At 37.1% G+C, this 23865-nt stretch overlaps 1 protein-coding gene across 8 annotated transcripts in view; it reads left to right on the plus strand.

The window, feature by feature from the left end:
• PPARG (peroxisome proliferator activated receptor gamma) overlaps positions 1–23865 on the plus strand; it is a 131239-nt gene that overhangs the window by 76849 nt on the left and 30525 nt on the right. For 7 of the 8 annotated variants that reach the window (XM_027586524.1, XM_027586522.1, XM_027586523.2 and 4 more), the window contains 3 exons: positions 5932–6159; positions 7553–7722; positions 16406–16544. In XM_027586524.1, coding sequence (XP_027442325.1) covers positions 5940–6159; positions 7553–7722; positions 16406–16544 — 529 coding nt within the window. In that variant the 5' untranslated portion in view covers positions 5932–5939. Of the gene's footprint in view, positions 1–5931; positions 6160–7552; positions 7723–16405; positions 16545–23865 lie in introns of those variants that run through there. The other variant, XM_027586527.1, reaches the window with a different exon arrangement.

Below are 23865 nucleotides of genomic sequence, written 5' to 3' on the forward strand. Positions count from 1 at the left end.
AGTATATTCCCAACTCCCTGTACCTGGCACATCCTAGGTGTTCACTGAAGGCTTGTTGAAATTAATTGTTCTTTAGGATAGAACTGGAGAATCAGGGAGAGATTTGTTTTTTCTAACCAGCTTAAAGTTAAGAAAAACTGAGAAAGTTAGGTGTGCAGGCTCTGCAGTTTTCGACCACGTGGGTTCACAACCCAGCTTTCCTCCTCAGTAATTGTGTGTTCTTAGGCGTGTTACCTACTTCCATGTTTGTGCCTCAGTTTCCTCTTCTCTGAGGAGAATTATGAGTACACCTACCTCATAGCATTGTTGTGATGTTTAAATGTAGTTTTTGGGACAATACTTAGTAAAGATTTAGGGTTCTAATATTAGCTAATGTAAGGGCACCTGGGTGGCTCAGTCAGTTAAGCGTCTGCCTTTGGCTCAGGTCATGATCCCAGGGTCCTGGGATGGAGCCCCGCATTGGGCTCCCTCCTCAGCGGGGGACCTGCTTCTCCCTCTCCCACTCCCCCTGCTTATGTTCCCCCTCTCACTATCCCTCTGTCAAATAAATAAATAAAATCTTAAAAAAATACATTAGCTAATGTAATTAGCTAATAATGTAGTAAGGAAATGCAGCATTTCCCCAGAAATTCTAGTAGAAGTTTTCCTTTTCTTAAGAGACAGCAGTTATATGGGACCAATATATTGGACCCCAAAGATAAACCATGTAGTTCTGGGGCTTGATTTTATTATACATTACCATCTTTTCTGGCCCACTTCCATATTCCCAAATAATGATGCATTTCCAGTTCGAGAGGTCACTTTATTTTGTCATGATATTGGTTATATTTTTGTTTGAAATACACTGTACTTGGGAGTATTATGCAAAGTCTGCTCATTGACTATAATACAGTGTAAAGCCAAATTTGAAGGTCTAAGATAAATGGCACAAATTCACATCCTTGTTCAGTGTCTGCCTAAAGACTTTTGCTTGAAACACACTTAAGGTTGTGAGATTGATGAATAAACCCTGATGCAACCCACTCCTGTCACCCAGCTGGAAAGTTAAGACACTGTTACTTATCCCTCAGAAGGACTGTTGTTCATGCAAATATTTTGTTCATTTGTTCTTTCATGGGTAATTACACGGAGTAACAAAAAACACCTACTCGACTTACAGCTTGGCAGAAACAGTAGCTTATGTTTTCTAGAGACAAAATTAGAAGCAGGCTCCCTGGACCCATCTCTAAGTCAAAATAAAATAAAATGTCTAGGGAACCACTGTGCCTCCCAGTAACTATGGTCCATGGAGTAATATTGTTTAGGTCAAGATGTCCCAGAATAAAAGGACGACAGGGAGAAGGGAAAGGGGGAAAGGAAAATGTGTATTTGAGTAATATGTTTTCTTAGAGCTGAAGAGACAAGCTGTTTCTCTTTCTCACGTTGTCTTTTCTATGTAGCAGGGGGGACTTTTATAGGATACTAATCTTGCTCCTCGAATTATCAAGAGAAAAACTGAATATACTTTGTTGAAGGGAGGAGTTATAGTTTAAACTGTATTTTACTTGTGATACTGAAGATTGTCATCTTTTTTAGGGGAGTGTAAGTCTTAGCAAAACTAAACCACCGAGAAAGTATCTTCATTTTTTCCCTTTTTTATAAACATTTTTCTACATGTTTTCTTTTTTCCTTTTAATTTTTTAAAAAGACTTATTCATTTATTTTAGAGACTGAGCTTGAGGGGGAGGGAGGGGCAGAGAGAGAGGGAGAGAGAAGAGAGAGATTCTTGAGCAGGCTCTATGCCCAGCGCAGAACCCAACTTGGGGCTCAATCCCATGAGCCCAAGATCATGTCCTGAGCCAAAACCAAGAGTTGGACACTTAACCAACTGAGCCACCAGACACCATTGTTTTAATTTTTATTTACTTTTTAAGTAATCTCTACACCTAATGTGGGGCTTGAACTCACAACCCTGAGATCAAGAGTCACATGCTTCACCAACTGAGCCAGACAGGTGCCCTTCTTTTCTTTTTCCTTTTTTTTTTTTTTTTTTTTTACATTTTCACATAAAAACAAACGATCAGTTGGTAAACATTTAGTAAACAACAACTGCATAAGGACTAAAGGAAAAACAGAATACTAAGACACCGTCCATTTAGAACTTGAAATCTGAGAGCAGAGATATTTATCTAAATAATTCTATCAGAGTTAAAACAGAGGTATAAAGAGCTGTGGGGATGCAAAGAATGGGAAGAGTATTTTTAAGTTGGAGACTTCATGGAAGGTTTCCTGGAGAAAGTAGCATTTGGATGTGGTGGGATTTCCCACTGTGGGAAAAACAGAGGGATTGTGACACGTGGCGATGAGGGATGGGAAGAATATAGAGCAGCCTTGGCATGAACAAAGATAAGCAGACTAGAAAATGCAGAGCATGTTTAACCTGGGCAAATAGTATGATATGCCTAACCACAAGGTATGCCAAGAATGGGAGTGGGGTCTGCAATCACTAGTGGAAAATAAGACTGAGAAAGTAAATTAGGACTGTGTCCGGGAGGGCCTTGAAAGCCATGGTAAGGCATTTCATTTATATGAAGGTCAGAGTTTCTCCTGCTTTTCTGTTATGCCCTTAATAGAAAGAGGAGAGCAAAAACATAGAATTCTGTGGGGGAAGAGGGAGGGATGAATAGCTGGAGCACAGGGGATGTTTAGGGCGGTGAAGCTATTCTGTACGATTTTGTAATGGTGGATACATGACATTATTCATTTGTCAGTACCATTGAATGTACAACACAAAGAATGAACTGAAATGCAAATTATGGATAAGAATTATGTATTAATATTGGTTCACCAATTTTGTAACAAGCATAGCACACTAATGCAAGTGTTAATAATAGGGGAAATGCAAGTTAATAATAGGGGAAATTATGTGTGTTTCAGGGGTCAGGGAAAGGAAGGAGGGGAAAAGGGTATATGGGAACTCTGTACTTTCTCCTCAACTTTTAAGTAAACCTAAAACTGCTTTTAAAAATAAAGTCTAGGGGCGCCTGGGTGGCTCAGTCAGTAGAACATGTGACTCTTGATCTTGGGGTTATAAGTTTGAGCCCCACATTGGGTGTAGAGAGTACTTTAAAAAAATAAAATCTTTAAAAATAAACAAATGAAAATAAAACCTATTTTTTAATAACCACATTCTTTGAGATATGAAATATACCACAGGTCCCAATTTTTTAGGGAGTTCCGTATTATATCTATATATGATTTTCATATTCTGTTTGTTACACACAAATGGCTTTTTTTTAAAGATTTATTTATTTATTTATTTAACAGAGAGAGAGAGAGAGAGAGAGAGAGAGAGAAAGCACAAATAGGCAGAGCGGCAGGCAGAGGGAGAGGGAGGAGCAGGCTCTCTGCCAAGCAGGGAGCCCGATGTGGGGCTCGATCCCAGGACCCTGGGATCATGACCTGAGCTGAAGGCAGACGCTTAACTGACTGAGCCACCCAAGTACCCCACAAATGGCTATTTTAACATTAAAATTTTCCCCAAAATTTGCAATAACATAAATGACCCCTCAGTATGTGATTCCTGTGTTAAGTTAGTTGACAGGGAATCACTGAAGTCGTATATTAAAAGTGAAACAAAACAAAATTAAACCAGCAAAATGATGAGCAACCAGTTTTTCTTGCCACACACGTATTTTTTGCATCCTTATTTTCATTTCCCAGTATTCATATGGAGGCTTATCCACTACCTTTAACTCAGGCAAGCTTTGTTTTATTTGCAGATGAACTTTGCAACAGGCATAATGAGAAATAGTTGATAAACCCACTTTTGTGGATATTGCAGTCAAGACAAAAGAGGTATATTTTGATATGCAGGTAATTTATAGCAAGCAAAGTAGATAAATATAAAATAAGCATGCTGAGGAGATGGGCAGAGTAAATGGAGGGACCTGGGTGAGTTAGGTTTGGAGGAATTATGAAGCAAGGGCATAGTTTGATGGATGCCCCATCATTAAGAGCACAGATGTTTTTCTGGGTGTCACTGGGACCCAGCATGACCTTTAAGCTATCACCAGGACACATTCTTCTTGTGTGTTGTGTTTACACTGTGACTCAGATAACTTAAGGTTGTTTGGGTACTTATTTGTGTAGATATTCAGACATGTGAACCCAAACGGTGCCTCATCATAAGTCCCTTTGGAACCCCTGAAGCACATTCATAGGACAGTCTCCTTATTTGTGTTTTCGAGGCACTTTGTTTTCCTTATGAAGACCACAACTGGAATTTTTAACCTCATGCCTTTGAGAGTAAATTCCTTAGTTCTCTGCTTGCTGGGAAAAAACAAGAGGCCCACTGACAGATACCCCTAGGAGAGTAGTCCTTTTTCCATAAAACTGTTTCTTCAGTGAGAGAATAAAGAGAATATATACAGGGTGGATAAGGTCCTGGGTCAATCTTGAGTTTGAATCCTCTGTTTACCAGCTATTGGTCACTGGACAAGTCACTTTACCTCTCTGGTCCTGGCTTATCTATAAAGTGGGGAAAAGATCTTGGGTTACTTGGAATAAGAATGTGTCTGGTGTGTGGGCGGTACTTCAGTAAATACTATTTTGCTTCCCCCTTTCCTGCCTGTTCTGCTAAACTTTCAGAGCCACCTCATCATTCATTTGGTATTTCATATGAGCACCTACTATGAGCCAAGCCCATTGCTAGGTGATAGGGAAATGACTAGAAATAAGACACATCAGCCTATGATTTCAGGAGCCTCTAGTGGTTTATGAGCAATTCATTTCTTTGCCTCCAATATCAGCAGTCCCGAATTCACACAGCCCTTCACTAGTGTTTTTGACCCAAGAGTTACCACTTAAAATACTCAGTGACTGCTTTTTTGGTACCGCTTTGAGGAGTGAACTGGTTTCAGGAGAATCAAGGACCCATAAGGCACCGCGTGGGTTCACATGTCTGAATATCTACATCAGTAAGTACCCACATAGGTTCCTAGTGCATAAAGGTCTAAAGTCTACACCCTCTGGTGGCTCACATGTCCACATTAAATAGTTAAACTGAAATCCCTCAGGGTTTTATTTCACTTACTGTGACCACAAATCATATTCTGAAAAATACACGTGGCATGTCCCATCCTAAGTAGGCAGTGCATGAAACAAGTTACATTGTGGCCTTAGAATCCATACAAGTGTTTTTACCTTTGTCTTTCATACGTTTTCTTGTTTCCATTTTTCTTTCGTTGTGGTTTTGGTTTGAGGGTGGTTTAAAATTAATGCTGTGTTAGATTGTCATTTCGACATTCTGTCGTTCATGGTCAGATATGTTTTCATGATCTCTAATCTTTTCTCAATATGGAGAACACATTCTCCTTTTTAAGGGAAACTGTACGCACAGAAAAGATAAATATCTGAGTAAGTTTTCATAGAGGGATCGTCCCTTCTTAAAAAGATTCATTTTTGTGTTACTTATTCTTATAATGCAATTAAAGAATACATTTTTACCTAAATTTAATGTGCCAAATTTTCTGTCACACAAAACCATTATAAACACAAATGGGGGAGCATAATTTTTATCCTAAAGAGAAAAATAATTTAGCATCTCTAATTCCAAGGAAGTAAAATTGTCCCAGAACTTTATGCTCTTTAAAAATCATTAACAGACCTGATTTGATGATCTGAGAGCAGGGCTGTTTGCAGGACACGGACCACATCGATACTATTATATAGGGTTCTGTGCTGTGATATCCAGGTAAGGGGTGGCTTCCTTCCTTAAGTAAAACAACTTAGACAGCACTCAGAAGGTGGTTGTGTTTTCCTGTCTCGTTGTGATAATCTAGATGAGAGCACAGTACCAAAGACCCTTTCAGTTCCCTTCCTGTGAATCTTTAGAAGATTGCTCTGCTTTCCAGAACTAACTCCACAGCTTTTCTTTTTTTTCCATTTCAGAAATTACCATGGTTGACACCGAGATGCCATTTTGGCCCACCAACTTCGGAATCAGCTCCGTGGATCTCTCTGTAATGGATGATCACTCCCATTCTTTTGACATCAAGCCCTTCACCACTGTGGATTTCTCCAGCATTTCCACTCCACACTATGAAGACATTCCATTTGCGAGACCGGACCCACTGGTTGCCGATTATAAGTATGACCTGAAGCTCCAAGAGTACCAAAGTATGATATTTTTACTTTTCAGACTGCTAAGACTAGAATCGGACTAACCTCTCAATAAGACTGGAATAAATGCTCCAGAGACTAAAACTCTATAAAAAAGCTACTTACCATTCATTTACTCGTCTATTTACCTATGAAACATTATGTGTTTATGATATACCAAAAAGGATGGTAGTGTGTAAATACTCCAGATCATTCTTTCCTTTTTTTCCCTCCTTTCTTCCTTTTCCTTTCCCTATTTCTTGTTTCTTTCCTTCTTAGGAGCATTTTCCAGCATGGCTGCATCAGGTTTATCTTAGGCTAAGTAAGAGTCTGTCACCCAAACTCTGAATTCTTTTGGCCGCTTCTAAGTTAATAAGTAATAGTTTGCTACCTTATATAACTTCTCATCACCAAATTGCAAAGTTGTGATCCATTTCTCCCTAGTTCTGCAATTTGAGCAGCTTATTCTGAAACCTATTTTTCTGCACAAATTTCAATTTTGCCATTGTAGTCTATTGATAAATCTTCCTGCCATTAAGTAAATTCACGTCAAAAACATCATACTTAAGACAAACCAAAATGGCACTTTTCAAGATAAAATACATTTCTATGATGCTATTTCCTTGATTTTTATCTTTGTGTGCTGATATGCTGGTTTTCCAAAGCCACCCCACCATGTAATTGGCAACCATTACTTGACAATAAGTAAGAACTTCCTGTATTTCTAGTTTTTTTTTTTTTTTTGAGATAAATAGTATACTTGGTTATTTTTGTGTGGTTTTCGGTTAGAGCCTAATATGGAAATTTAATAGGCCTGATCCTAACCAGCCAAAGGGTAGTACTTACTCTCCATGGGTTCTCTCACTCTCTATCAAAGATTATTTTACAAACCACCTTTTCTGACTCAACACTGGTGAAAACCTGGTCTCTTGTTTTTCATGTACCTTCAAGCTGGGCATGACATTACCTTTTCACAGCAGTGTTCCTTCAGCGTTCCTTCCGTTTCTTTTCCAAAAGTGGTTTAAAAATGCTTCTAAAATGCGATATTTAAATACAAGTATATAATTTAATATTGTGATGAATGCCAAATACAGCACATTATGTAACAAAATAACCTTAACTGTCTCAGATACTATGTGGTGTCTGTCAGGGCTTTAGTGTTGAAGGGTTGCAGAACCACAGATTTAATTCCCTTCCCCCTTTCATTTTTACAGGTGAGGTTCAGAGGTGTTGTGACTTGCTTGTGGTTGCAAAGCCTACTTTTTCCTGTGGTTTTTTTTTCATGTTCCGTAATGCTTCTACACTTAAATAATAAACATATAGCAGTAAGGTGTACTATGGGGACTGGCCATAGAGCCTTTGTAGCAGTTTTTCATGTGATAATTACCTGCTCACATTTTTCTGTACACAGGTGCAATCAAAGTGGAGCCTGCATCCCCGCCTTATTATTCTGAAAAGACTCAGCTGTACAATAAGCCTCATGAAGAGCCTTCCAACTCCCTCATGGCAATTGAATGCCGAGTCTGTGGAGATAAAGCTTCTGGGTTCCACTATGGAGTTCATGCTTGTGAAGGATGCAAGGTAAAAAAAAAAGAGAGAGAGAAATTTTTTTTCAAAAAAATTTGCTGAAAATTTCCTTCTTCTTTCATTTCTTGTTGTGAACACATAGCAAGGAATTGAGATAAAACTTCTGTTGTTGTTTTGGTAAAACCCATTCTTCAAATGATTTATTTGAAAACCTAAGAAAATTGGTAAAAGCAGAGCTGCTTTGCCTCACTTCCCTTTCTCCAAATTGGTCCTTGAGCCACTGATCTAGTTCATTGCTTGCATCTTGCAGGAAAAAAAAAAAAAAGTGACTTATTCAGTGTGTCATGGCAAGACAGTGATGAGCTGGCCCCAGAATCCATATTTTTTTAATCTTCCAGTTTTGTTTTCTCACTATTCCACGTGTTACTTTGTTTTTATAAGGCTTGACAGATTAGATAAACAGATACTTCATTTGATGCCTAGAACAGCCCTGTGAGGTTGAGCTTCTTGATGGCCACTTGACAGATGTAGAAATTATGAATTAGTGAAACTTGCCATGGTCTTCCATTAGTAAGTGGCAGAACTAGGACCAGAACAAGTATCTCATGATTCCTAAGCCAGTGTTCTGTGTATTCTTATTTCAGCATCAGTTTGAGACATGTATTATGGACAGGCAAAGGGATATAACTATTCTGGAAGGGAGATACTATTTTTCTTCCATTCTTTGTGAAAAGTGTATTTTTGAAAGCTCAAACATTTAGTAATATTCTGCCCAATTATTAAGAAATTTTTAATCCACTCATTTAATAGGTAGTCTTTTAAAATAATTAATTTTAATATACTCAATGAATCAATAGTATTTATTATATATTCCAGGACTCAGAATAAATCGTTCATGAATATTTACCTTATAAAATAAACACTGCCTATATAAGATCAAATTTGATCCTCAGTCGAGCTTTTTATTCAAAATAAAGATATACAACACCAGTTAGGTAGGTGTTAGAACATCTGGGGTCTGAAATTAATATTTATTGATTTCTACTATGTACAAGATATTGTACAAGATGCTTTAGCATATATCAATTTTAAACTATATCCTGCCTAAGTTTTTGCATCTATAAAATGATGGGGTTGAATTCGATAATCTCTAGAATCTCTTCAATTCAAATAGTGTATTACTAAAGGCAACTTAATAAAGTGAAAAGAGACAAGCTAGTAGTCACCTAGCAACTTGCCCAGAGTTACTAGCCAATCACATAAACACTTTAGCCCTCCATCATCTCATGCGTAAAATGACTTGGTGGGATTAGCAGCTATCCAAGGTCTAATTCATTTTCAAGGTCTAAAATTCCAAAATGAGTTTTTGAAATACCATTGGCAAAAGACACTTTCATTTAAAACACTAAAACCTATTCACTGTGTCATTAAAACCAAACTAAAATATCTGTGATCTCTGAAATCATTATGTATAACCAGTTATTTAAGATTCCAATGAGTTGTGAGAACATGTTGTTTTAATTGTTAGATTTACATAATTTTTGAGTAAATTGTTGCTAAATTCTGAGAAATACCTGAAGAAACCATTCCATTTGGTCATCTTGGTAATTTATGTTGATAAGCAAAACAGTGTGATGGCTAAGTTTCCACAGTGCATTATTGTTTTTTATGGGCTGGTGAAACACTTAGAAAACTAGAACATTTAAGCAAATAGTTCTACCATGATTCTGTTAGTCAGATATTTGTGGGGAGTTAACATTACTGATAACAGCTAAAAATTGAAAAGACAATAGCTGATATAGTAATATAAGCTAAGTTCTGAGGGCACAAAAACTTAGAAAATAAAAGCGAGCAAAGAAGAAAAATAGCAAGAAGGAGAAGAGGAAGGACAAAGGCAAAATGCCATCAAGTTAGAAACAGAAAGGGTGCTGAGGCAGAGATGGAGAGTGAATATTTAATCAGATCTGAAGAATACCCTGGATTACAGACTTCCAGGACTAAAATGCAAGGAAGGTTGTACTGACCTTGGAAGGGGAAATAGGCATCTACTCATTTTAAAGATAAGAATAAGAAAAATGTTAGTGGAATAATAGAATTTGGCTTCTCCAAGCATAAGTCAGCAGTTCTCAAAATGTGGTCTAGAAGCCTCTAGGGGTCCCTAAGACCTTTCCAAGGCACCCGTGATGTTGAAACTATTTTTATAATAATATTCAGTTGTCATTTACCATTTTCACTCTCATTCTCTCAGAAGTGTCTGTGGAGTGTTCCAGAAACTACATGACACGGAATGGTAACATAGCTCTGGTGGCTCATGGAATGTTTGCTTGTTAGGTCCTTGTACATAACAATTTCTCGGTTTTAATTTCTAGTCTGATAAGTGTCAGTAGATACAGCCCACATAAACCAAAGCTCATGGGGTTCTCAATAATTTTTAAGAGAGTAAAAGAGTCCTGAGACCGGAAAGTTTGAGAACTGTTGTTATAAGAGATTGAGGGATTGCTACTTTGGAACTAAACAAAATTGTCGCCACAGTCTGAATGCAGCTAATTTAGACCAGTGGCTACCAGCAATCAAAGATATCTTCTTAGCTTATTGACAGTACTCAATAAAAAGCCAGGAAAGTGAAATTAACAAGCGTTTGACTCATATGTATTTTCTAAAGGGTGCCTTGGCTGTTTAACGTCTGCCATTTTGGTAGAATGTGGGATATGCCCATAATTAAAATACAGTTAACCATCAACCTGCATACTAACTGATGGATTGAAAAGAATAGTTATAGTATTGCTTATGATAGCTGTTAGTAGGTCTTCTGGAACTGTTTTACAGTGCCCATGGAACAGGTTTATATTAGTGATTCTTGCCAAAAATCAAACAGGAATAAAAAGATTAGGCTTGGATTAAAGTGGAATAGCGACAGATTCTTGGGTCATTAATATTGCAGACTTAGGTAAAATATAACCTTTGGCTCCTGAATAATACATCCACCTTAGAGCTTGCAAAGCTGTCATTTATTGCTTACAAATTGGACACTTACTCATTTTCTAGTAGGTTTCATCTTATTTTTGTATCTTTAGTGAAAGATCATTTTAGAACCATAGACTTACCTAAAGATATAAGTACAATCTACTATATAATACAGTGTAATCTGTTTTTATAGTTCTTTGAAGGGCCCTAAGTCAGGACGGGTTTTTAGTATATTCGCACCTGCCATGGGAGCTCATGGATTGAGCTTCTCTGGGCCATACCACTTCATAAGAAAGCCAAACACAGGACCAGCACAAGGCTTTTAATCTCACTGTAAAATTAACTTAGGTCTCATTGCACCTAAGTTAAAAGTTTTGTTAAAAGTAAAGCAATTGAGGAGAAGTTGGAGAAAAATTTTTATAAGGCAAAAGCAAAAAAGCAGCCATCACCTTCTCACAGACAAATATGAAGACTTTGGAGTAAATCTATACCAAAAAAAAACCCAATTTTCTGCCATGGTGATTCATGCATTTCCATCACACCAGTTCACAGACTTAGTGGTCATCAAAAGACTAAGTTGTTGAAATTGCACACAGTTTTATGGACTCTAAAATAATAAATAAGAGTGTTGTTAAAGAGTGTTTTCTTGATCAGCAACATGATCAGGGATCATGGGATCCCTGATCCCATCAGGGAAGCCTGCTTCATTCTTCAAATGAATAAATAACTGTACAGAAAAGCACTCTAATAGCCTTATATCTTCCTCACTAGGTTTCTTGAAATAATCGAAGTATAAGAGTACAGTTGGCTGTCATGAACTAGGTGTTTTGAAAAAGAAAAGTAAAAGCAACTTCGAAGCTGTGTGCTGGTGTGTACATATTGTTTGTGATTTTATGTACATATGCAGTACATAAATAATATCCAGAATTATTTTCCTTTAACATTGAAAGACACTGAGTCATCATAAAAAATAATATGAAACACTTTGAAAGATGTTGTATGAGTCAAAACAAAACTTTGCACTGTAAGGGTTAAACTTAAATAATATAAATCTATCATCAAAAACCCTTCCTCTCCAGCCATGCCAAATAACTGACTAGTCTGGGACCTGCCGCATTCTCAGCTAGCCAAGCAGCATTTTCCACCATGGAGATCAGTTTTTAGAAGTGAAAATTTTAAAAAACAGTCAAGGAATATCATAAAATGTATATGATCACAATGGCAAAAATCAAAACAAAATTTCCCAACAGCATTTGTCAGTGAGAATAGTTCTGTACATGAGCCCTCTATTAGTAAGTGAAAAAAATACCCTTTTAATATCCAGAGGTCCTCAGAACACTTCAAGAATTAAGGAGGCTTCAAGTTAAAGCACATCCTCTATAGGACCTAATCTATGAGATACTGCTGATCTCACAAGGGTAGGGAAAACTTCTCCCAAACAACCAACAATAGCAACACAAACAAACAAACAAAAACTCTAGGTCTTGACCTGTGGGCTGCAGGCACACTTACTGAGGCAGGGTTTCTCTCGTGGTAGATGCCCAAAGGAGTCCTGAGGTGTGGCACTGCCCCAGAGACAGATGCCTAGAACAGTATCCAGAGCCATCAATGAGGGGGAGCTGAGTCTAGGGCTTTTAAATTCAGTCAGCTTTCTCAAGGGAATTTGAAATAGTCACAAGTCACTGGCACCTCTGGCTTCCTACAGTAGCATCTGCAAATTCTTTTTGGAGGAAAGAATTCCCAATTTAGATCCGGTAGGATTCCCACAGTTTAAGGTCAATATATGAGTTTCAAATAAAATATCAGTCAGTAAGCACATTAAGAAGTCAATCAACTTGAATGACATTTATCAAAAATAAGCAAAAACAGATTTAGACCCCTCCACCCCTACACAAGGAGAGCAGATAATTGGGATTGCCTGATAGAGAATACAGAACAGCTATGTATGAACTGTTTCAAGAAAGAGGGCAAAATCACAGCAATGAACCAGCAACAATAGACTATCAGGAATGACCAGGCATATTTGGGAAAATAAATCAAATTATTTAGTGAAGTGAAACTTAAACAGTGAAAAATATAATTATTGAAATAAAAATTCAGTGAAGATAGCTATTAGACATAGCAGAAGAAAGGACTACTGAACTGGAAGGTAAATGTAAAGAAATTGCTGAAATGGAGAATCACAGTGCCTTAAGAATATGTCCTGTCCAGAATCTGCTAGAATTTGAAGCCTCTTAGTTCTTGAAGGATTCATAGGATCTTTGAATATTAGAAAAGTATGTCTTCTTCACGAATCAATAGAAGAGTAATGTACAGAACTGTTCTCACTGATGAAAACTGGTGAGAAATGTTTCCTTTTTTTCTCACTGTAATTATGTAGCTTTTTTTTCCTCACTGTAATTATTTTGTGATCTTATTTGTTCTGATGTTTACTTTTGCAATCAATGTTAGTGAGTAATTGATGACAAAAAGATGGAAAATGTAAAGAAGTTCAGAAATATTGAAGGCTAGAATAAGGTCTAACACTTCTCTAATTCATGTCAGAACTTGACAAGTGAAACCATGATGCAGAAAACATGTCCAAGAGAATAAATCAAAAGAAGTCCATTCTGAGACAAGCTGCAGTAAAACTGCAGAATACTGAAAACTAAGAGAGTGTATAAAAGCAACCAAAGAGGGGCGCCTGGGTGGCTCAGTTGGTTAAGCGACTGCCTTCGGCTCAGGTCATGATCCTGGAGTCCCAGGATCGAGTCCCGCATCGGGCTCCCTGCTCAGCGGGGAGTCTGCTTCTCCCTCTGACCCTCTTCCCTCTCGTGCTCTCTATCTCTCATTCTCTCTCTCTCTCTCAAATAAATAAAATCTTTTAAAAAAAAAATAAAAATAAAAAAAAATAACCAAAGAGAAAAGAAAAAAAAAAAAACTTCAAAGTCAATTGACAGTAGACCTCTCCACAGCAACAGTGGAAGCACAAAAATCATGGGATCTGAAGTGAGATAGAAGATAACAGAGTTCTCCGTAATCTTTCAACAGTGAGAGAGAAATGAAACTGTTTACAGGCTCAAAAAAACCGAGAGACTGAAATAGTACATTTCAAGGATAGTAAACCATAGAGAGCAGAAGATATTTGCAACACCTGGAACAGACAACAGATTAGTGTCTAGAATATATAAAGAATTTCTAATATTCGGTTTTAAGGAAGAGACATTTGGACAATAGGAAATGAAAAATCAGGAAAATACAAATTAAGATCACACTTAGATTCTATTTTACACATACTGCATTGTCAAGAATTAAGAAGTCTGACAATACCAATTGTTAGAGGGAATGTAAATTGATAAAATCACTCTGGAAAACAGTTTGGCATGATCTTGTAAAATTTCACATTCACTTATTGTACAATCCAAAAAACTCCACTCCTAGGAAACTCTTGTACATGGGCATCATAAAACATTTACAAGAGTATTTATCGAAGCACTGTTCGTAGTAGCAAAATATTGGCAATAATTTAAACATCCATCAACATGAGAAGATATCAATAAATTGTGGAATAGATATACAGTAGAATATTATGAAATTGTGAAAATGAAGAGATCCTAGCTTTTCACAAGAAAGTAGATAAATTTTAGAAACCTAATACTAAATTAAAAAAAAATGAAAAATCCCAAAATACTATATGAAGTATCATACCATTTATTTTTTTTTAAGATTTTATTTATTTATTTGACAGAGACACAGCAAGAGAGAGAACACAAGCAGGGGGAGTGGGAGAGGGAGAAGCAGGCTTCCCGCGGAGCAGGGAGCCCGATGCGGGGCTCGATCCCAGGACCCCGGGATCAGGACCTGAGCCGAAGTCAGACGCTTAGCGACTGAGCCACCCCGGTGCCCCATATCATACCATTTAATAAAGCCCCCAAACAAGCATAACTGATCAGTGTATTATTCAGTTTTTACCAATAGTGTGATAAAACTGTATTTTCTTAAAAGTCAAGAAAACAATAAACACAAAATTGAGAATAATGATCACTTTGTCACGAGGTCACAGAGGGCAGGATTTGGATAGAGGAAGAATTTCCAGTCATGATTTTAAATCTTGGCAATGGGCTCGTGTGTGATAATTATCTTACTATGTTTTATAATTACATGTATTTTCTACATGTTTGTAATTAATATTACATTTAATAAGATAACAGAAAAGGAAGAGAGTATGCCAATGGCCTTGTGGTATCTCAGTCATGGTTTAGGATAGAAAAATATCAGAGATGGCCCAGAAAGGAAGTTAAGTGACGTACATCTTCATTCAACAGATTTTAATAGAAGACTACTGTTGGTATTTGGGTCATATCCAGTGGCTCCCCATGGAGCTCACAATTTTAATTGGGCAGTGGGGGAAGGGCAGAAAACAAGCACTTAAATATAATAAGTAAATTATATGGTATGTTAGAAAGTCCTAAGTGCTATTGGGAAAAAAAAAAAAAAAAAACTAGAGTAGAGTGAAGGAGACCAGGAGCTCTAGTTGAGAGGTGGGGGCAAGGACAGGCCACAGTATTAAATAAGGGTGTATAAGCCTCATTGAGAAGTTGAGATGTTCGCAAGACTTGAAGGCAATGAGGAGAATAAGCAGGTGTATATTTAGAGGAAGAGCTTTCCACGTGAGAGAAAGAAGTCAGGAGTGACTTCAGGGAGCTTGAAAAAAAAGTTTGGCTTGAGAGACTCAGAGTGTGGTTGTACCACCTGAGATAGTGAAAGCTGCCAGTAAAATGAGTTTGCAGGGGTACGATCCGGAGTTTCAATGTTGGACATGCTGGGTTTGAGGTAGCTGTTAGATTTCCAAGTGACGTGTCAAGTAAGCAGTAGAAATACTTGTCTAGAATTCAAGATACAAATCTGGAGAAAGTGAAAATGCATGTCAGTGGCAGAACCAATACTAGTTCAGGGATTTTTGTACCAAACAGGGTCAGATAATATTTGAAAGAGTTAAGAATTGAGTTTCATGGAGATGAGCACAGTGGAAATGAATAAGAACACTTTGACCAAAAAACAACAAAAAATGGAGTTGGCAAACATCTTCAATTAAAATTTCTTTCAGGTCTTTCAATAAAGTATAACTACAGCAGAATTCAATTAGCCTCAAATCGACCTTTTTGCTATTTTGAGATGGCAGTCCATTGTCTGAGGATTTATATATTACTTCTCCTGTTCTTTCCTATTATCTTTTTTGTTGTTGTTGTAGGTTATGACAGTTATGGAGCACTCTTTCAACTGCATAAGTAAATGAAACCAATTCTGTAGGAAATTATGCAACATAGAGAATTCTAAAAAATTATCCACATGTGGATTTTTATTGGCCCTGATCATGTCTTAGGATGAAGTGATTATAACTTTGCCAAATGGCTTAGCACAATAATAAAGGCTGGGGCATGCTGTTGGAATGATCTGTAGAGAGACTGAACTGATTACATGGTGTTTTATTTGCATTACATTAAATCCAGAGCACTTCTTAGAGCATGCTGAGATCCAAGTGTAGAGCCAACATACATTGAATGACATCAGTTGGATATGGTCACTGTTTCAGAGCTAAAAAAGGACACTGGAGATCTTCTGGTTCTATATGTTATAGCAAAGAAAACTGGCAGTTAAGTGACTTGTCTGAAGTCACCAGTGACAAAGCCTACCTTTTCTGTTACCTAGGCCAGTGTGTCTTTAGCCAAATGTTGCTGCTTCCATGTATCATAAAGACCTAAGATTTGCTTCTTTTTTCCATATCCTTTTGCAGGGTTTCTTCCGGAGGACAATCAGATTGAAGCTCATTTATGATAGGTGTGACCTTAACTGTCGGATCCACAAAAAAAGTAGAAATAAATGTCAGTACTGTCGATTTCAGAAATGCCTTGCTGTGGGGATGTCTCACAATGGTAAGTGAACACTTAGCACACAAACTTTACTGTTCTCATTATGGCTGCCAGATCAGTGGCCTTTAGGGCCACTGCTGAAAATGTGCACAGTTTCCCACAAAATGCCAGATTTCAGAATAGTATATGCTGATAAAGCATTTCTCATTTCAGTCAGAGTCTAGGCTTTTAGTGTAGAATACTTCTCTCTGTGGTTGGGCATCTGCCATGATGGGAGAAAAGACTTGAAAACATGAGAAATAATAGAAATAACTAGTATTTTAAAATGAATGTAATGATTGTGATCAGTTTTTTGTATTGCTTTAATAGCATTAAAAACAGAATTATGCTTGTGTGTATCAGTAGTTTCTTTATACTTTAAATGTAAGAAAATTCTGCAAGTTTCTGGGTATGGAACTTTAAATGGCATATCAGAATTTAGAATATATCCTTTTTTTCCCTCTTTACTGTGCAAAGATAGTTATAGGCATAGTAGTATCCTTGACTTCGAGGAGCATGCAGAGTTATGGATAAAGCAAAGAATTTTAAGATTCCACAAAACTTTAGTGTCCATAGAAACATAAGAGAATAAAACTTTGTTTTTTAAAGCCATATCTAAAATCAAGGAGTGTCAACTTAAGAGAAAGAATGTAGATGACCTGAGAAGACCCTTGTTTTCGTGAATTGTAGAACTAACTCAGTAAAATCATGGAACATAGGCCTGTTTGAAGAAATAGTTCTTGATTTCCATTTAGCTCAGACTGGTGTTAACAAAGTCAAAAGCAAATTTGATAGTAACTTGATAGTATTATATTTGTCACGTATTAGTTCTTTGAAAACGCATTATGGCTCAAGAAATATAAAATGCCAAAGTGATCAAATAAAATCTGAAGTCTCAGTTCACTACATACTCTATTTTTTTCTTTCTTTTGCCTTCACCTGTGTCAAAACTGATCTGGTGAGAGACTAATATTTGAAGTCAATCTTCATAATGTTAGGACTCCAAAGCATCTGTGAAAATTAAAGTTTTATTCCATTGTGCAGATGTTTGGTTTTGACAGTGGACATCTTCAGAATATTTGAGAATCACTAATTGGTTGATATCCAACTCTTTAAAAATAGCTCGCAAAATTATAGTTTTATAATTAATATGGGTCATTTCCTCTAAAGGCAAGAATATATTATGAAGAGATCTATCAGCTCTACTGGGCAGGATGGAGATTTGGTCTGACTTCCCTCACAATTGATTACATCTGCTGTGTAGCAGTATACAACTGCAGTCATTGATTGCAAAATAATTTACTGGTTTGATTCCATCAATTTCCTTTCTACTTCAGACTTCATAAAGCATAAGGACACATTTTCAAGTCAAGGGTTATATTTTAGATGATGCAATCAAGTTGCAGTAAACTTATTTTATCTTTATGAAGAAATCTGACTTTGAAATCATTACTAAGACTGCCTAGAAAAGCATGCCATTTCTGCTTTTAATGGTATTTATTTTTTGCCCTTTAAAAATTGTCACTTCACATAACATTTATTTCCTGTTGCTTGCACACATTCACATAAAATACTTCTCCTTTTGCTTATTGTTTATAGGCAAATAATATTTAAAGCCCAACAATCTATGTAGTATTGATGGTATAATTTTCTCTTCCCAGAAAAGTCAAAGAAGGCCCATAAACTTATTAATAATGTCATCATTTGACTTCATATGACAACTTATTCTATTTAGAGAGAAGAGTAATCTTGATAGGGAGTGTTCAGTTAGTTCTTCTTGGAAAGAAAAAAAAGGAATTAAATGTTCTGGCATCAAAGACTTACGAAGTTCAACATTTACAAGATTGAGACTGTGACTAAGAAAATCCCTTCTAAGAGGTTTTTATGGGAATGTGTTTGCTGCACAGAAAACATCCATTTGATCTGCGCACAAGAAGGGAAACATAACAACGAGGTTTTGAGTAGTTTTACCTGTTATGTGAGAAAGGAAACATTTCCAAACACGAAGTTTTCTAAGAGGTTGTAGTAACTATTTAAAACTATTTTGTTAATTTATTAATGTTTTATGTGAATGGCCCTCACTGTAATAACCCACCCAACTTATCAAGAGCCTTCTACTGTTATACCAAAATCAGCACCTCGATGCTTTCAGTAGACACAAGAAGAGATGAACGTCCTCCCAAAGTAATTTACTCCATTCTCTGTTACTGTTGTTTCTGCTCTTTCATCTCTGTTTAATCCATCTGATGCATGTAGCTTGCGCACTAGCCACCCACTCCCAGCTTTAAATGAGGCTTCTGAAGTAACCTTCAAGGAACCCTCAGGGCCCAGGGGAACATTGTTGAAAAATCACTGAAATAAGGATTGCTAAATCCTTTTCAAATTTGAAAATTCTATGAGTTTACGTAACTCAAACTACCTCCCTGAATTTTTCACTTTTCAACAAACTGGACCATATTTTATAGACATTGTCACCATTTTCTCAAATATGTAGGTATCTGGCATCTGTTGACTACCTGAATTTAAAAGTTTCCACCTGTATGTTTTGGTGCCATAAAAATATAATCCATATGCCTGAATCAGGCCTTCTGGATGTTCTGAACAGTTGCTCAATTGATGGTCACATAATGATGTAGCCTCAGAGTACAAATCCAAAGCAGTCAGGGCTGAAGAAAGTATAAATGGCTAATGGCATATGGTTCCATCTGAAGATGGATTGTGATGTGTAGCCTAAACATTGTAGGACAGAAGGATTTCAGAATTCTTACACTTGGGAACCCAGTTGTTTCTCAGAGATCTATTTTCAGCATTGAGTAGGAAAAGCACCCAAGTGTTGGACTGATATGCTTTGGGAGCAAATTTTTTGTTTTTTGGTAGTGATCAAGATAAACACGTGTTGCAATTGTTTTGATCATTTAACATACCATCATTTCTAGACCACGGGTCAGTTCCACTGATCGCTCCCCTGTCTTCCTGAGTCATGCTAAGCACAGTCAGTTCAATACCCTGTCAGATACCTTTAGAGGGAATCTCCAAATGAAAGTAAAGCAGAAATCAAGACCCAGCTTCCTGGCCTCTACCCAGAGGTACATGTGACTTACCACGTGATCACAGCATCACCTGCTACTTGTTCATTTTGAATTAGTGAAGCTGTTATCTACAGAATCCTGATAAAAAATACCCTCATAGATTAATGTAGTTTCTTCAGTCAAATGGGCCCTCACATACACTTTTGTATTTTTTCTTAGTATAATTTTTGTTTTAAAGTCCTGTTGTCAAGATCCCTGACATTAATCATATTTTTAAAATGTGTCTTCTTTATTTTTGATAAGATAATTTATTCATTAAGAACTTTGACTAGTGAATATTTTGTCTTTGGAGCTGCTTTTCATGTATGAACTAAATAATAAAATTATAAGTGTAGGCTGTTCATTTTAAAAAATAATGTGAGGTAGAGAAGAATTAACTTGTTGCTTCTGAGTCACTCAGCTAGGTTTTCCCTATGCCACTGAGATTTGAATGAAAATGATGCTTTTAATAAATATAAAAATTAGTGAAACCTTAGCTTTACTGATCAGGACATTCTATTATATAAAGACTGACAACTTTAAAAATAATTTCTCAGCAGCTTCATAAAAATCCAGAAAAATGGTTTCACAGATATTTGTGGCACTCAGCATTTTTTAAGGCAGTTCTCTCCTTCTTTGTAAAAAAGAAAAGCATGAATGGCAAATAAGTTTAAACTCCAGTGTGTTAGGTTTTTATTTTAGTCTTCTTTGTAATATGAAGGAAAATTACCCAAATGTTAATTTTCAGAAAATTTCACCAAGTAAAGAAGTCCCGACACATGGCAGCTGTGTGCTCAGACCAGCAGGCATTCATGGTTGCCCACACGCTAGCCTCCACCTCCTTTTCCCACCATTGCCCTTTCCAACTTACACATCGGGTAAACTGTGTACTTTGCCGTGCCTGCACAGTGCTCTGTGGTGGAATAGCTCTGGGCCTCGGTTTATTATGTCTTTTGGTTCCCTGTCACAACTCTACCTGGCATTCAACACTCAGCTGAAATGCCTTCTTCCGTAAGGCTTTCTAGCCCCCCCCCCTTCCTCTGTGTGTTGTATACCTTTCCTGTGAAACCACACTCTGCTTTCTAAAGCAAGGGAACTATCAGGTCGATATTCCAAAACTATCAGGTCGATATTCCAAAAACTAAACTACTGACAACTGTGAGGAGGATAGAGAGAGAAATAGGGAAATTCGTCAGAGGACAGATGCAATATCATGCATTAAGACAGTGGGAAGGGTGAGTGAGGAGAAAGGAAATTGAGAAAAATATCGGAGCGTGACCAATGAATACAAGTGTCTCAGGGAAAGAGAGGTTATCAGAAATTGTTCAGGGTGTCTAGTTGGGTGATAGGATGAATTAACCAAGAAAGGGAAACAGAAAGAGGAGACAGTATAGAGGGGAAAATCAAAAGTTCATTTTTAAAGTTACATTTGAGGGTTCTACGGGATATCTAGCATCCATGTATAAAGGAATATAGGAGCAAGAGAAAACTCAGAGTCCAAATCTCAGCAGTCATTAGCACATTTGGTGAGTCAGAGAGAAGACTGAACTAGGAACAACAGAAGGGAAGGAAGAGGGGCTATCAAAAAAGGTCTGGAAAACAGGCAGAAAGATAGGAGAACCAGAAAAGCAGAAACCACTAGGAGAACAAATTTGAAGTAAGAGTGTAGAAGGTCAACAGTAGCAAAAGCTGGGAGAATGCTGGAGAGCTCAAGCAGAAACGAGAGCTCTGAAGAAGCCCCTAGATCTGGCTGTAAGAAAAAACATAAGGGACTTTTAAGAGCAAAGTTTTGGAAATTTAAATGAGGTGTAGGCAAGATTGCAGTAGGTTGGGATGTAAATAGTGACAAACAGAGGCAGAGAAGGAAGACTCCTCTTCCAGTAACTTCAGGGGTGGAGGAAAGATGGCCCGAGGAGGTTATAACTAGGGTCAGATTCTTCAACCTCTGCTTTGGTGGAAGGAAGGAGCTAGTGAAGAGAGAACAATTCATATATATGTAGGTTCTCCCCTACTAGACACGGCCTCTCATCCTGTGTCTCCCAAGCCATTCTGTCTAGCACAGTGTCTTGCATCAAACTGGTGTTCAGTGAATGAATTAAATGATACCAGGCAAGACTTCGGGGAACCGGAGATTGGGTCATGTGAGGCAGAGGTGTTTTGCCCATCTCTACTTTGGAAAGAAACCTAGACAAATGTTCAAATGTCCTCTGCAAATAGTTTGAAGATGTTACCCCTGAATAATATTGGTGCTAAGGCTGCTCCTTGTTTAACATAGAGGAGCTAGAAAATGATAGTTATTAGATTCCCAAATCCTGCAAAACCTCAAAATGCACAAGTTTTTTCTCGAGAAAGAAAGGCAGAAAAACATAACTTATTGGCAACAGCCATATTATAACCAATAGTGTTCTATGTCCTTATTTACATGATAAGGCTTTTGTAAAATCAGCATGTTAAAATTAACCATGAGACATAGCCTTACCAATTGTCAAAAGTATGATTGCAAAGTCACCCCTTATATGTTGAAAGACAAAAATACTTTTAGTAAGACTCAATTCATTCTTCTGTTTTCTATTAATTTATAATTTTGAAAACTGCTTTAATTCATCTTTATAATTAAGTAACATTTGTCTTTAAATGCTCCTACAATTAGGTAGGTGTTTAAAAAACACATTATTGGGGTGCCTGGGTGGCTCAGTCTTTAAACGTCTGCCTTCAGCTCAGATCATGATCTCAGTGTCCTGGAATCGAGCCCCGCATGGGGCTCCCTGCTCGGCGGGAAGCCTGCCTCTCCCTCTCCCACTCCCCCTGCTTGTGTTCCCTCTTCCGCTGTGTCTCTCTCTGTCAAATAAATAAAAAATAAGATCTTTTAAAAAAATAAATAAAATAAAAAACACATCATTATCATTAAGAAATATTGTTTCTTAGCACTGTACCAAGATCCAAAGAACAGGATATCTAAATCTGCTTGGAGTTTGTGTGTCCAGTAAATCAGTGCTAAATACACAATATTGAATCTGTCATAAGCTAGTAGTGAATTGCATTCAGTTCAGTAAAATTGTATTATGCAAAGGTAAGCTAGTCTATTTCACCAGAAATTGAGTCTGCACCAAACCTATTCTTCCTGAAGACTACATACCGATTTTGATACTGACAATTTTTTTTAAACCAAGTTATATGAATTCTCTGTAGGTGATTAATTATCCCATATATGACACTGAATGCCAGTGTTTTGGAAGTTGCTCTATATGTCAGGTGCTATATATATAGAACAGAGAGAGTGTGTCTTTTTTTTCCCCCCAGATAAAGATTGCTTTAAAAAAAGAGAGAGTGTGTAGTATGTTCTGCAATACTATGTGTCATCGAGATTCATAGAATTTTATAGCTAAATTTAGAGCTAAAAGAAGGAAACTTTAAAGGTCTTTTCCAAGTCCCTCATTTTATAGATAAAGCAGTTAAAGACCAGAGAAGTCAAGACACTTTTAGCAGGTTTTTCACTGAGCGGAAACTAGAAAGTAGATTTCCTGACTACTTGAAGTGCAGTGTTAATTTCATTGCCTTCCAGAGAGGCCAAAAGTTCTCCCTCCCTGACTCATAGTAACACATGGAGCACGTTTCTCTGTCTTTTAAGCAGTAGTAGAAGATGTGGGAAAATATTCTTGTGTATATATGGGCACACACAGCCTTTATGTTGCTGGTCCCTCAATCTAGAACTTTGGTCTTCTTTTTCTAAGCTCTAACTTCAGTCTTACCAGAAACAGCAATCCAAAAGGAGAATTACTCTTCTTGGTTCTCAGATTCTCTACCGAATGGGTGGAAACTGAGGTTCAAGAATTAGTACACCATTCCTTAAACAAGTTAAAGACAGAGAGAGATTTACAGAGATAGATTAGGTTTTCAGGATTTGTTCTTTATCTGTGGGAATGTATCTAGGTCTGTGTACCATGGCTACCATCCTGGTCTATAGTTCACAGGAACCATTGTACCATGGTTGCCCTAGACCACTTCAACCACAAGTAATAAAAGCTACATTTATTAAGGATTACTACGTGCCAGGCACTGTGCTGAACAATTTCTGTGCCTTATCTCATCATTTCACATACAGTAGATAGGTATTATTAACATTGGACTCAAAAGCAACAAAATAAAATTGGCATTTTTTCCCTAAAAAAATTCATACAAATAAAAAATGGCATTTTCTCTACAACTTCAGATTTCCATATGTTTTATGCAAATTTAGTTTCACCAAATGGGATGTATTTTTTAATCCCTTTGTTTGA

This window comes from Zalophus californianus, chromosome 1, assembly GCF_009762305.2.
Source record: "Zalophus californianus isolate mZalCal1 chromosome 1, mZalCal1.pri.v2, whole genome shotgun sequence".
NCBI lineage: Eukaryota > Metazoa > Chordata > Mammalia > Carnivora > Otariidae > Zalophus > Zalophus californianus.